The sequence below is a fragment of the Streptopelia decaocto genome (genome assembly GCF_964273445.1).
Source record: "Streptopelia decaocto genome assembly, chromosome: 5".
Lineage (NCBI taxonomy): Eukaryota > Metazoa > Chordata > Aves > Columbiformes > Columbidae > Streptopelia > Streptopelia decaocto.
Genome location: NC_138659.1, coordinates 57,428,228 through 57,442,675, shown reverse-complemented (window position 1 = coordinate 57,442,675; position 14,448 = coordinate 57,428,228). Strand labels below are relative to the sequence as shown.

Genomic DNA, 14,448 nt, shown 5'->3' with positions numbered 1-14,448 from the left:
AGTGCCCTGTGTGCCATGCATCAGGGAGCAGCGGGACCAGCAAAGCCCCAGGCAGTGCTAAGGGGAGCGGGGCTTAGTCTTCATGGCGATGGGCACCACCAGCGCTTGCGGGACCCTCTCCCTGGGGCATCCCACTCTTGGTGCTGCAGGGTGGGTTCAGCTGCTGCGTGCCCACTGCCCAGGGTGACTGGCAGAGCCCTGGTGCTGCTTCATCTTGCATGATGGTGCCATGAATTCACTCCAGTCCTGCCCCATGTGCTGCCCATTGCTGCTCCCCAGCCTTGGCCAGATGCTCTGACCTATCTGGTAGCAGCATCCTTGCCAGCAGAATCCTTCAGCACTGCCCACAACACTGGGCACTTGTGCCTGCTCCCTGCTCAAGCCAGTGCCATCCCCAGCCCCATGCCCAGGACAATGAGGTGCAGCACTGGGCATGGGGCTGGTGCATCCTAGCAGATCGGGCCTGCACCCAGCTGCAGGCAGCCCCTTGCCTGCTCTGCGCCATGACCTCCACCAATGGAGGGAGGGTGGCTGGTGGAGCAGCTCCACCAGGACTCTTCCTCTCCTGCTGCTAAGCACTCCCCTGCCCACCTATCCTGCATGCATCTGCCACCAGCACCCCGATTCTCAGCCTGGCCTGCAGTGGGGACCCCAAGGAGCACCTGAGCCCAGTTGCAAGGTGTGGGGGTTCATGGGCCAGGGTCAGATCCAGGGGGGGAATAGGAGAGTTGCTGTGACATCCAGCACCCAGAAGAGAAGAGTCCCTGCCTGTGTGCAGGGCTGAACCGAGCCAGCATTGCTCTCCTGGAGGGAGGACCCTGTTCCCTAATGCTCCCTTTGGCTTTGTTATGGTGTGTATGCAGGGTGGCCCTGGCCCCACCCTTCCCACTGGGCCCCCCTGCATGGAGACCTTTGTCAATAAACCCTGTGCTTCATCCACTGCCGTCTGCCCCGTGTCCTCCTGCACTGGAGGGGAAAGCGGGGTGATGGTGGGGGGCACATAGAGGACTGGGCATCCCCCAGCATACCAGGGTGCACAGAGCTCCACAAGAAAGGTGAGCAGGGGGAAAATAAGGGGGATAGATGTGGCAGTCCATAGGGGGACAGATCTGTGCAGCCGTCATGTGGCCCTGACGACAGGGACCCACAGGGAAACCAGTGCAGGAAAGGGTTTATTCAGTCGCACTGGGCACAACTGACACAGGGCTGGGGGTGAGCAGGGGGCACCCAGGCATGCCAGGGCAGGTTAGTTGTGCCGGCAGCGCCCACCTGCGCCCAGGGAAAAGCGGTGGTAGCAGTGGCAGTGAAAGGAGCCGTGACTGTTGTGGCAGATATGGTCGCAGGGGCTGGGCCTTGCCTGGCACTCATCTATGTCTGGAAAAGAAGAGGAGAGGGTCAGGGCTGTGCCAGGGGTATGGGACTCATCGGGCATGGGGTGGAGGGGGCATGGAGGGGAGGGATGTAGCCCTGGGACTGGGTGAAGCTGGGACACAAAGGCATGTCCAATGCCTGCAGCCACACATCTGTGGTCCTGCCACCACTTGTTGCCAAGGCTGCTGCGCGGCAGATGCCTCCTTGTCCAGTCAACTCTGGCACAGGCACAGTCCATCCATCCTGTCCCCATGTTTTGGGCTGGCTGGGACCAGGGCTGTGAGCACAACAGGGCACACCAGAAAACAGCACCCCTGTTCTCAGGGCAGCACGGCTGCACCTGGCAGCAGCAGGGGTGTAGGCATGGGGGGCTGCCGGCCCCGCTGCCTGCAGGTACTCACCCAGGCACTGGCTGGCAGCGGGATCAAGGGGTTGGAAGCCTGGGTGGCAGTGGCAGGCGTGGGCCCCAGGGGTGTTGATGCAGAGCTGGCTGCAATTGTGCAAGCCCTGGGCACACTCGTCGATGTCTAGTGGTGAGGAAGAGAGTGGCACAGGGTTACAGCACGTGGCAAGGAAAGCAGCATGACCCTGGTGTCATGGTGTGGGCAGGGCTGCCTGCTGCACCCCAACCCCTCCAGCGCTGCACATCTGGCTGAGCTCCCAGGGCTGCGAGCAGGGATGGGCAGGGGCAGAGCTGCCCATGGCCACCACACAGCCTCCAGCTAGTTCTTGGCCCTGGGGCAGGAAGAACTGGGGACACTGGCTGTGCTCCCCATGCCTAAGCCCCTTCCCTGTGCAGCCCCAGGGTAGGACAGGCAAGAGCATGGGCACAGCTCTGTCCTGCACAGCTCAGCAGGCTGGGCTAATAGACAGGTTATAGTTTATTGGGAGGGTTCTCCAGGAGAGGGGCTGGAAGACTGAGCAGGGTCTGACTCCAAACAGTGGTGTCAATACATTAAAAAACAGACCAGGAGGGTCCTTCCCCCACAGGGCTGAGGGGACCCTCCTCTGTCAGGGCTGGGGAGGGGGGTACCCATCACCGAGGAGAGGGCAGGTGAAGCACACACGTCGCAGGCCAAACCAGCAGGCACATGATACGGTATCGAGGTGACGGAGCAAGCGACTGGGTGGGGAGGTGCCGGGGAAGGGGCGCTGCCCCGGGGCTGCTTTCCCAGACACGGTCCAAGGGGTGAAGCCCCCCATGGCCAGGCAAACAGGCTCTGTGCCCATCCTGCCGCTGGCCACCCCAGCAAGGTGCAGCCAGCGCTTCCTGGGTGGTTTGACATGGAAAGAGAGAGAGAGAAAAAAGAGAGGCAGGCAGGGGCCAGCTGGTCCTTCCACCAAGGCTGCTCTGGCACGTTACGGGCAGGAGTTAAAGTGCATAGAGGCAAAGGCAGAGTCCAAGGACTAGAGGGAGGAGGGCACCATAGTGGGGCCCAGGCCAGCTCCCAGCAGAGGGGTATCCCCCAAAAAAGGCCACTTGAGCTGCACAGAGAAGGAGCAAAAAAGAAAAAGAGAGAGAAATAGAGAAGGGGAATCAGTAGGGGCTCAGCAAGAGGTGCAGGACAAACAGACACAGAGCCAGGGTGCAAGGGGCTGGGCAGCTGCATGGCAGCTTGCAGGATGCAGCGAGGCCTTTGGCAGGGGCAGTGCTTTGGGGCTGCTGTCCACTGGCTTGGCCAGGCTCAGCAGCCATATAGTCAGGACATCCCCGCCATCACTCACCCACGCATGCTGTGCCATCCTCGTTGGGCTCGTAGCCCCGGCCGCAGCGTTTGTTGCTGCGGCAGCGATATCCACCGTAGGTGTTCATGCAGACCGGCTTGTCCCGGGGGCAGACGAAGGGGAACTCAGTGCACTCATCTGTGTCTGCAAGCAGAGAGGCCTTGGTGTGATGGCTGGGCTGGGAGCTTGAGGCTGCCAGCCATAGCCCCTCCAGTTTCCCCTGCACATGCTGGATAGCTGCTCCCAGAGGCAGCCATGCACAAGCCCAGTCTCTGCATAGGAGGCTCATGGCATAGCTACAGCCACCCTTTCACATCCCCACTGCCCTTCCATCACTTGTGGCTCTAAAGCAACACCTGCCACATGCCAGGCGTGCCTCCCACCCCCAGGACATCACTCTGCTGCCTCCCTGTGACACCACAGTTCCCCTCCAGAGCTGTGCTGCTGCCCTCATTCCCATGCTCCATGCTGCGCAGGCCGATGTACCCTACGTTGGGCTGTGTTGCAACCCTGCCTGCATGCCCAGCCACCTCCCTGGCTGCTGCCTGCAGCAGAGTGCTCCCGCCTGACCCTCCAGCTGTGCCCATGGGGCCATGTTGCAGCACCCCAGGAGCAGGCATGCCTGTGTCCCCAGCAGCCACTCACCTACACAGCGTCCATTCTCGTGCTGGGAGAATCCCTGCCCGCACTGTGTTTGGGGAAAAGCAGAGACCGCTGGGATGGGGAGGAATCAGCCCTGGGCAGCCACCAAGCCAGCAGATCCCAGCCGCCAGTTCCTGCCCCAAATCACCCCACCCTGTGCCCTCACCTCCAGCAGAGCAGGCATGAGTGGCTCCTCCATGTCGAGGGGGTAGGGAACCTCCAGGACAGAGTTGATCTCACTGCTGGCCACAGATCTCACCACCACACGGCCATCCGGCCAGGTCACCTCCAAACTGCTGGCTTCATCTTGCCCTGGAGATGGGCAGCTTTTCAGAGGGGGGGTCTCCAGGGTGGATAGGGGCTGAAAGGAGGTGGAGGGGTGGTAGGGATGGAGATGCAAACCTCCTCTTGCTCTCCAAGCTGGGATACAAATGCCCACACCAACAGCCCCACACAGGGGTGTCAGCCCAAGGGTTGCATGTGGGGATGACGGGTTGCCCTGCCAGCAGACAGGGACAACCCTGCAGGCTCGGGTGCCAGCTGTGCTGAGCCAGGGGAGGGTTCATGGGCATGGATATCCCTGGTGACTGGGCAAAGCAGCAGGCAGGGAGCAGGGAAGTGGGCAGCTGCCCTTTGCAGCAGAGGTGCGGTGGTTAGCACCCTGCCAGCGGCCTCCCCTGGAGCCCACCATGCCCAAGGCAATGGGCATGGATGACTACCATGCTGCAGGGCAACAGGATGGCAGAAGTGGACCCTGCTCGGGAGGGCATGCAGGGCTCAGGAGCCCATCAATGGGGGTGCCGGGAAGGGATGGGGGTGGAGGTAGCCCCTAGTCCCCTGGCTCACCCAGTCCGAAGTGCGCCACCGGCTCCATCTCGCAGAGGTACCCCGATCCCCCATCGATGATTCGCAGGTGGGCCCCGCTGCGCCGTGTGAACAGCACCACTTTGGCCCCCCGTGCAAAGGCCCCAAAGCGGGTGCGGGGGATGACACGCAGCCAGTTGTTGCTGGTGCCCTGCAAGGGATCATGGAGGCAGAGCTGGGAGATGTGGTAGGGACAAGGACAACACGAGGACCTCCTGCTTCACTCACCTGGATGCCCTTGAAGATGGAGATGGGCTGTGCCGTGGATTCGCCATGGGACAGGATCAGGTCCAGCATCCCATCACCATCAAAGTCTGTCACTGCACCCCCTGCAAGGACAGGATCAGGTCATGGCTGGGGTCTGGCCCCACATCTATGAGCACTATACCTTGCTGCCAGTGCTGGCTCCCACAGCCAACAAGAGCAGTCCCAGTGATGCAGGGGCATTAAGGAAGATGAAGTGACCCCAGTGCAGGCATTAGGGGCCCTGTATGGGTGACATGCTACTATCAGGTGAGTCAGTTCCCCAGGCACTGGGGGGACAGGCAGTGCCTGGGGGGCTGTGGGACACAGGAGGCTGCCTGACCTCCTCCCAAACACAGAGGCTTTGAACAGTGGGCACCCAGGAAGAAGCTCCCCAAGAGCAAAGCCCTCGAAAACACATGGAGATGGCACCCTTAGCTGGGTACAGGTGGAGGGAAAAAGCATGGGGCTGCTGCTGGTTCATATGGGCTCCAGTGAGCTGGTGGGGAGTGGGCAGGTGACCAAGCTGGGCACACGGCACCCCCAGGCACAGAGGGTATCAGGCGGTGCTGTGGAACACCCCCGGCACAGGCTGCCCCTGCCAGGACTGGGAGGACTCACCCGTGCCCCGTCCCTCAGGCTCCAGTGCATCCCCTGGGTTCAGCTCTTCCACAATGGGGTCTGAGTGCTCCCTGCGGATGAGCCTGCGGGGCACAGACAGGGCATTAGTGCCAGCCCCTGTGGCCCCCAGCAGTGCTCAGGAAGTGCCTGTGCCCCCGAGCAGCCTGGCAGAGAGGTGACAGCCCAGGTGGCACCTGGGGGTGATGCTGGTGGCTTTGCAGGGTGGTCCATGGGGGACAGGACTGGCCCCTGCCTGTTGACACCACGTATCCCCAATCCATGGAGGGTGACAGGGATGTCATGAGTCTGACTCTTGTGGGTCTGAACTGCAGAGCAGCAGCACCATCTCCAAACGCTGCCGTATCAGTCTGGGACAGGAGACCCCCCCTGCAAGGTCTCCCCACCATGCTACTCTCCCCCACCCGCCCACAGGTACCAGCACCGGGATGGAACAACCAGCTCCCACCATTCTGCATGCCAGGTGAGGAGGTGCCTCGCAGCAGTAACAAGGAATTGACTCCCACAATTAACAGGAGCCATGAACAAGCTCCCAGCTAATCAGTGGAGCCGGGGCCCCAGGGGCTGCTGCAGGCACGATCGCAGCAGCTGGTAATGACACTGGGAAGGGCTCAGTCACGGTCCCTTCTATTAGCCGAGCCTGAGCAGTGGCACTGCTGGAGAGGAGCCCCGTGAGCCTGGCTGTGCTGCTCGGGCTGCTTGGCCCCGCTGGGTCCTCATGCTCCTACCGGAAGAGGCGGTTGGCAGAGGAGCCGCGGTAGGCGATGTTGTTGAAGAAAACCTCCAGCTCCTGGTCGTTGTCAAAGTCGGCTGTGATGACTGTGCGGACAGGGGACGGCATGGAGAACTTGGGGGTGGCAATGTCCTGTGCAAAGGACAGGAATAAAGTGACAAGGAATGGGACACAGGGTCCCACTATGGTGCTTCAGGTCCCCTTCCAGTTGGGAATTGGGGCTCAAAGCCAAATTGAGGTGAAGCAAGGCCCCCAGCCAAGGGGGCTCAGCAGCAAAGCTGGCAGTGCCGGGGGGGCGTCCCAGCCTCAGCCCTCACCCGGAATCGGACACGTCCAGGAGCCCCGCTCTGCAGGTAGAGGCGGTGCGGCCCATTCCAGTTTCCATAGACGATGTCCAGCCGGCCATCACGGTTGAAGTCAGCCAGTGCCACGCCACGTCCGTGCTGGTAGGGGTCATCCAGCCCTGGGGAGCCGCAAGGGGATGGGGGGAAACAGGACGTCCTCCCTGCCTCCATCTCCCTGGGGTGTGCACTGTGGTCCCCAGATGGGTCCACCCCACACAAGGCTGCATCCCTGCCCCGACAGACGCCCCGGCGCACCTCAACCACCCCTGGTGGTCAGGGGGGCTCTGGGTCCCTCCACCCTGCACTCAGCCTTGCCAGGCAGCCAGAAGCAGGCCTGGCTGGGGGTCCCCAACAGCTGGCTGCTCCCTCCTGCTCCCTCTACTCACCCACAGCAGCTGCCACATCCCGGTATGTCCCATCTCCCTGGTTGTGGAAGAGGAAATTTGGGCTGTTCTCGTTACCGCAGAATATGTCTGAGGCGCTGTCACTCAGGATGGGACCCACAGCCACCCCACGGCCTCCTGGGGATAGCAGCACAAGGGTGAGGTGGCAGCTGGCACCCTGCCTCAGGGGAGTGTATACCCCCCACGTCCCGCTCAGTGCCGCCCCCCGGGTGCTCCCGGGAACCCCAACATGTCCCTTCTCCCTCCTTCAGACCCTCTCATCAGAAGCTAATTGAGCCTGGCAGCCACTTGTGTCACTCCCAACCCCAATCACTGCCATCACCATGGTGACAACACTCCTAATTAGTGACAATTTACTGCTGGGGAGACGGGGCACAGCAGCAGTCCCCGTGGTGGTGGGGCAGCGTGGGGCACAGGCTGGCATGTTCCCCTCTGCCCTGCCTATGTGCCTGTGTCTCCGTGTGATGCTACCAGCCCTGGGGATGCTGTCAGCTCTGGAGTGATCAGCCTGGCTGCCGGGCAGGAGACGGGGATCCTGGGTGAGCATCTCCTGGCCTTGGTCCCTTCCACGGGCCATGGGGCTGCCACTAGATGGGGCAGTGAGGCAGCCTAATGCGTGGCACAGGCCACTGCCTGCAACGGGTACTGCCCTGCCTGCAACGGGGTCCCACGCTTGCTGTGCCCTGTCCCCTCCACAGGGCTGCAGCAGCCGGGTACCTGTGTACTTGCTGACACCAGCCTGGACAGCCACGTCCACCAGCACCACGATGCCACGGGCAGGGTCACTGGCAGCCACGTCCATCTCGATCAGGGCATGGGGGCCCACGTTGCCACTGGCGTAGTTGGCGATGTAGATGGAGTACCTGCCGGAGCCCTGTGGCCGGCGGCACCTCCTCAGCACCCATACACCCAAAACCCAACTCCATGGGGACCACAGGATCTCTGCTGTGGGGCTGAATGCTCTCATGGCTCCATGGGACCAGACACAACTAATGTGCTGGGCAAGAGCTCTGCAAAACCCATGGTGAAAAGCACACCATGAGCAGGGATGTGCCACATTGCTTCCAGGACCTCCGCAGTCCCCAGGCTCATGGTGCCAGCACAGGGCACTCTGCCTCCTCAGCATCCCTGGTGTGCCAGGTCCCCCCCATCCCCACCAACCCCCTTGTCCCATGTGGCAGTTGGACCCTGATTTAGTGATAATCATTGGGAAACAAACTGCTGGGGGAGGAAGAAGAAGAAAGAGCAGGTGACAGGAACATAAATCACCTCGACAGGCACGTTTATCAGCTGGCAGCAACCGTGTGGACAGGCAGCCGCAGTCCCCATGGCTGGGAGGCTGCCAGCCCTGACAGCCATGGGCTGCTGAGGAGCACACCCAGTGAGGGGAGGGCATGGGGCTGGTGCCCTGGTGATGGGAGAGGTCCCCTGGGACCCCACAGAGGAGGGTTGGAAGGGGGTGAGGTCTGGGAAGGGAGCAGAGATGCCCCCAGCCCGCCATGTGCTGACTGCTCACCGTCCGGTCCACACAGGCAACGGAGCGCCCAGCGAAGCGGCTGGCCACGTCCCGGTTCACCTCGTCGCTCAGGAGGTCCTCCCAGCGCCCATTACGCAGCTTGAAGAGCTTGTCTGTGTAGGTGGCCATGCCTGGGGTGAGGGTCATGAGTCAGGGGGCTGCAGTGTCCTGCCTCCTCTCAAGGAGGGTCCCCTGCTGCAAGGGGAGGTTGTGGAAGGAATTTCCTTCTACCCAGAGCATCCCAAATCTCTGTTCTGTCCCCCATAGCACTCAGCAGTATCACAGGGCTGGGCTGCTGCTCCAAGAGCCCCTGTGACCCTTGAAGACCCCTGGGAGACACACAGAAGAATCAACTCGTTAAGGTTAAATGTGTCCCCAGTGGGGCGCAGCCCTGTAGATCATACGCAGGAACATGGTTTGGTGTTTTGTTGTTGTTGTTTTTGTTTGTTTTTGTGGTGTTGCTGTTGTTTTGTTTTTGTTTTTTTAAATTGATGCTGTGCCAGGCACAGGCAGCAGGCCATGCTGTCCATGACAGTGCCGATGGCAGTGCCTGATTTAGGGACAGGTGTGCCGGCAGCCACCAGCAGCCCAGACAATTAGGAGCGTCAGGAAAACTGATCCATTGTGTGGAGGTCAGGGCCATGGAACATGGACATTGAGCAGAGCTGGGCTGAAGCACCAACCCAGGAGCTGGGACAGCACTGGAAGGGCAGGATTAGACCTGGCTTGGTCCATCAGGCACAGGGGAGCCATGCCACAGAGGGACACAGCTGGGATTTGCAGCACAGGGTCCCTGTGGCAGGGCAGCCCCAGGGGTGTTGGGGAAGCTGCTGTCCTGCTTGGGGTGCTGCAGGGAGGGAGGTGGGCAGCTGGAAGTGCTGACTCAGCGACTGGCTGGGCTCAGCATCCCACCCGCACTGCCATCAATCAATGGACCCACTCAACTGAGAAATTAACTCCAGCCCGCACACATCCCTCATGCGCCGAAGGTCGCGGGCTGCCGCGCTGGGAGGTCCCCCTGCGCCCCGGGCTCAGGGCACAGCCGCTGGCAGGGCTCACCGGAGAAGGCATTGTTGGTATTGAGGAAGTAGATCTCCTCGTGGCCGTCCCCGTCAATGTCACAGGCTGTCACACCAATGGCATTGCCCTGCCGGTCCCGCAATGCATAGTACGGGGAGCCCGGTTCATCCTCTGCCACGTTCACCAGCCGCCCATGTGCCTTGTCGTACTTGAGCACCAGGTTGGGACCATTGTACCTGCAAGTGCAAGCAGGGGCAATGGCTCGCTAAGGCTTGGGAACAGGGACAAGAACCCCCATCCCATCTGCTGGGGAACACCAGGTGTGACACCAGGTTTTCCCCATGACAGGCGCAGCAGAAACCTGTATGGTCCATGGAGACCAGGCACACTGGGCTGCCCTCAGCACCCAAATGTGGGGCTGGCTTCTGGCTGCTCCTGGGGAGGGCTCAGCCTGGATCTCTTCCAGCCTGTGTTGGGCATCCTGTGTCTACGTGGCTCAAGTACCTGAGGTCAATGCCAGGGCAGGGGCCGGGCAGCCAGTGGGGCAGGATGGGGTGCAGATCTCTGCTTGGAGCCCTTTTGCAGGGGAGGGAAACTGGCACACAAGGTAAATCCTCTCCACATGCCGCTCGTCACAGGCTCCCTGCCCACTCCTGCCCCAGGCACCAGTAAACAAGTTATACAATGGGCACCGAGGCTGCTTACAAAACCCCAGCTGGCTGCTTGACTCAGCCCAGTTAGGAATGGTGGCCTGGGCCCCTATGGGGGGTCTCCAGAGCTTTCCGTGGTTTGCTGCCCCGTGGTGATGGTCAGAGCGGTGGCAGGGCTGGACTCCACCTGCCACTGTGGTGTCCTGGCTGCTGCAGCCCCCCCAGACAGGCTCTGTGGGGGTGAGGGGTCCCCTCCAGGTGAGCACACCTGCATGTGCACCTCCCTTGGGGGTGAGCACAGTGATGCCTGCACAGACACACAACGCTGGCAGCTCACAGCCATGCCAGCACACTCACGCAGAGCCTGTGCCATAGTCCCCACTGTCCCCAGCTGTGGCTGGACCTGCTGGCAGCAGCTGCTCTGTGTCCAGCCCCACTTGGGTGCTGGCAGCACACAGCTCCCTGCCTACCTGGCTCCTGCCAGCCCTTCTGAGCCATCACTCCAATAAAGGGCTAAAAAAAACCTCCAGCCAATTAACCGAATCTCCGGAGAGCACTGAGTCCTGTCAGCGGAGCTGAGCTGGCTTGGGGACATGCTGGCTCTGAGCTGCAGGGTGGACTCTGGCTGCTCGGCAGCTGCCAGTGCCCCGCAGAGAGGGGACCTGGCCCTGGGATGTGGGCACCCACTTGGCCTCATGCAGATGCCCACCTGGCATCAACACCCTCAACACCCCACCACCACTGTGCACAACCCCCCAAACAGCTACATGCCCAGGGAGCGGTGAGAAGCTCCCAGCCTTACAGGTCCACCAGGTCCCACTGCCACCGAGGCACTGGGTGCACCACTCACCCTGCCACCACGATCTCAAAGTCACCATCAGCATCCAGGTCAGTGATGGCCACGCCGTAGTTGAGCTGCGTCGGGTTGTTGTCATAGTCGGGTGGGAGGAGGCGGTGGGTGACGGCTGCGAACATGGGTTCACTGCGCTGAGAGCCCTCGCTGAGCCAGACCAGGGACAGCAGGCACAGCACCAGCATCCTGGGCACCTGGGGGAGACCTGCAGCCCATCAGCACCAGGAGGAGACCCTGCTCTACTGTGCCCGAGCATCCACACCACCCTTGCATAGGAGACGCTCCTTCTCCAGCCCCTCGTCACACAGCCCAGCCTGTGCCACCCCATCAACCCCACTGCCACAGCTCTGGCATCCCAATGCACGGATCCTACTGGGTGCAGCTCACCCGTGGGGCTTCCTTGGGACAGGACTGTACTCCAGTGAGCTGGGAGTCAGATCTGAGCAGGAATGGGAGGGACCCAGGAGGTGGCAGGAAGGCTGCAGGGTGCTGACGAAGCTGGACTCAGACCCAGCTCACCCTGCCCCAAGGGGCTGCTGGCAACCAAGCTCCTGGCAAGGCACAACGCCAATTACTGCTCCTTGGCAGAGCTGGAGGAAGCAGGCATCACCAGGCTGGGTAGCTTGTTCTCCATCTGGCTGGTCCTCCAGAGCTGGGGAAAGCCATGGGGAGAACATGGGGGTACTCTGCCTGGTGATTCCTGTGTGCCTCAGTTTCCCTGCTGGCACTGTTTCTCCTAGGGGCTCTGCAGGGTGAGCTCCTCCCACACTGGCCAGGGAAGGTGTCCTCACAGGGATGTGGTCACGGGAAGGAGACACTGGGAGGGATAGAAGACTGGAAGGAGAGGCTCAATTAAGCTGGACTGCGGAGGACAGTGTCTGCCAGCACTGCTGGCAAGGCTGAGGAGATTATGGAGCTGGTTCTGACCTGTCTGTAGCACAGGTGACAAGCAAGGTGGCACTCAGGATGACCACCCCTTGCCGCAGGTGAGTCATTCCCCTCCAGAGTGGAAAAGGCCAGCAGTGAGCTGTGCAGCCACAGGCATGGACCCACTCACCAGTGCTCCAGCTGGAAGCAAGAGCAGCGTGTCCCCCTCTCTGCCTGGAGGGATGGCACAGCTACATGGAACACTGTCCTTCACCTTGGTGGCTGGGTGTTCCCAAGCAGAGGCTTCTTGAGGAGCCAAGAACAGCTACCATCCCTGGCAGGGTGACAGGGGTGAATGACCTTTGCCACAAAGGGGGAGCCTTTGCCACAGCCCCACACTGGGCTCACTGAAGTAAGTGTGGGGAAGAGCCACCCACATGTGGACACATGGGTGCAGGGCTGCCGCATGAGCCCCCACCGATGCAAAGCAGTGCCCCCTCAACCCCAACCAGGTGACAGATCACTGTCTCTGGGCTGCTGGCACCGCTCTCTCTGCACTGTCTCCAACTCCTGTGCCTGCAGCTTGGCCCATTCCCTAGGTACCACCCCGCCCCATCCAGCTGCAGCCAAAATCCCTCCAGGCTGGATGGAGCCTTTCCAGGATGAAACAATGTTCCTGATTGGAGACAAAAGGCTTTTCCCAGTGGATCCGGTGCCTGGTGCCATGGGGAAGGGATGCGCGGCCCAGAGCCAGGCCATTTTGGGAAGGGGTAGGGAGGGAGGCTCAGGCTCTGGGTGGCAGACAGAAAAGGCCTCCTGGTTCCTAGTGTGTTGCTGATCACACTGAGGCCCCAGCATGAAGCTCAGCCTGAGGTTTGAGGCTATGGAGTCCTGCCTGTAGACAGAGCAGAGCTATGTCCTGACTTGTGCTGTGGCATCTGGTGGCAAGGTCATCCCAGGAGCAGTGGTCACCCCATGGTGCCTGCTCAACATGGGTAAACCTGGTGACGCAAAGCTAGGGCACCAAGCAGGGTTAGAGACAGTGGGAGGATGGGAAAAAGACAGGGGGTGCCAAGGGCACCCACACAGGCTGCAGCCAGGCAGCACAGTGAGAGGGTGCTGCCCCATGGCAGGGATGCAACATGTAGGACTCATCTGTCTCCATGCATGGCTGTGGCTGGCAATGCCCTGCAGGGAGGGAGGGATGCAACTGGGAGCTGTGGGGCAGGAAGGCGGTTGTGTTCCAGACCATTCATCACAGGTGGAAAGATGCTGTCCCCAGGGCTCTCATGTACCCACACACACATCCCGAGCCCATATCATTATGAGGGTGGGAGCTGGCTCTCTGTGTGGCCACCCCATCCCACATGCCAGCATGACATTGCTGCCCATCATGCTGTGCACCCCAGTGATGTCATGCTCCACCACTGCAGCAACATCCCATCCTGGGCCGCAGTCACCTCCAGCACCACTACGACATTGCGCAACACCATGCAGCAAGGGCCTCATCACACCCCAAAGGCACCCCAGAGCAGTGACATGGTGACATCGCAGTATCCCATGACATCATGCTGCTTGTGCCCCAGTAACATCATATTGCCATTCTGGCTATTCCCAGGCTGCCACAGCTTTACCCATCAGGGCAGGTGACAGGCAGGAGACATCCCACAGACCAAACAGCCCCTCTCCTGCAGCAGCTGAGCGTTCCAGGGATGCCAACAGTGTCCCCTCCACAGCACCTCAGCCCCAGGCAGCCCATCTCCTGCAGTGCCTCTGCTCCGGCCAAAGCCCTGGAGCCCGCGTCCCACTGCCCCTGTTCTCACTGCTGCCATAGGCTCAGAGCTGCTCCCTCCCACAGCCCTCTCATAGACCCTAGCCTGTGTGTCCCATCACAGATGCTTCTGATGGGCCCAAAGCCCCCAACTGCAAGCTGGCTTGTCCCTGTCCCCTCCTACACAGGACTCCTCAGTGCCGGACCTGCCATGCTGGGACTCAGCCAGCAGCAGCTAATGCAGTGTGGAGATGAGCAGTCACCTTAGCCTGTGAGCTCGGCCCAAAGGGACATCAGGTCCTTGGGGTCTCAGACCTACCAGCACACAGCCAGCTCCTTCCCACACAGGCAGGTGTGTGGCTGGACCCCCAGCCCCTGCACAAGCTCAGCCACGAGCAAGCACAAGTGCCCTCAACAAGAGGAGCTGTCCCTGGCTTCTCACCACCCTGATGCCCCTACCAGCGCTCTCCCCTTCCGACCTCACACACCCATCGCTGCTCCAAAATCCCGATCCCGGTCCACCCCCAGCCCAGCATCCCTCATCCTCCTTCCTCTCTCCTTGCCACCCCACATCCCCTCCACGCTGCGGGGGCAGGCTGCCTGCGGCCCCTCTCCACCCGCCACCAACTTCTCTCCGGGCCGGTGACCGTGCCGGAGTGGAAAGCCGCCCCCTCCCCGCCCCGGAGTTCCCGGGAAACTTCACAGAGCACTAAACCATCCCCTACTCACGGGCCAGGGGGGCTGCCCGGCGCCTCCGCGGCGGCGGGAGCGCATCCCGCAGCGCCCGCCTCGCCGCCGGCTCTGCT

General features: G+C 61.6%; 1 protein-coding gene across 1 annotated transcript; it reads right to left on the bottom strand.

Moving 5' to 3' along the window:
* Positions 1-2,743: 2,743 nt before the first annotated feature.
* Positions 2,744-14,416, bottom strand: CRTAC1 (cartilage acidic protein 1; the record flags this gene model as incomplete). Its single annotated transcript, XM_082053647.1, has 15 exons — positions 2,744-2,856; positions 3,097-3,240; positions 3,742-3,784; positions 3,905-4,050; positions 4,585-4,753; positions 4,831-4,931; positions 5,467-5,549; positions 6,213-6,349; positions 6,535-6,680; positions 6,948-7,082; positions 7,683-7,839; positions 8,482-8,612; positions 9,541-9,737; positions 11,002-11,198; positions 14,372-14,416. The coding sequence occupies 15 exons, from the start codon at positions 14,414-14,416 to the stop codon at positions 2,744-2,746; spliced, it is 1,944 nt and encodes a 647-aa protein (XP_081909773.1).
* Positions 14,417-14,448: the final 32 nt, after the last annotated feature.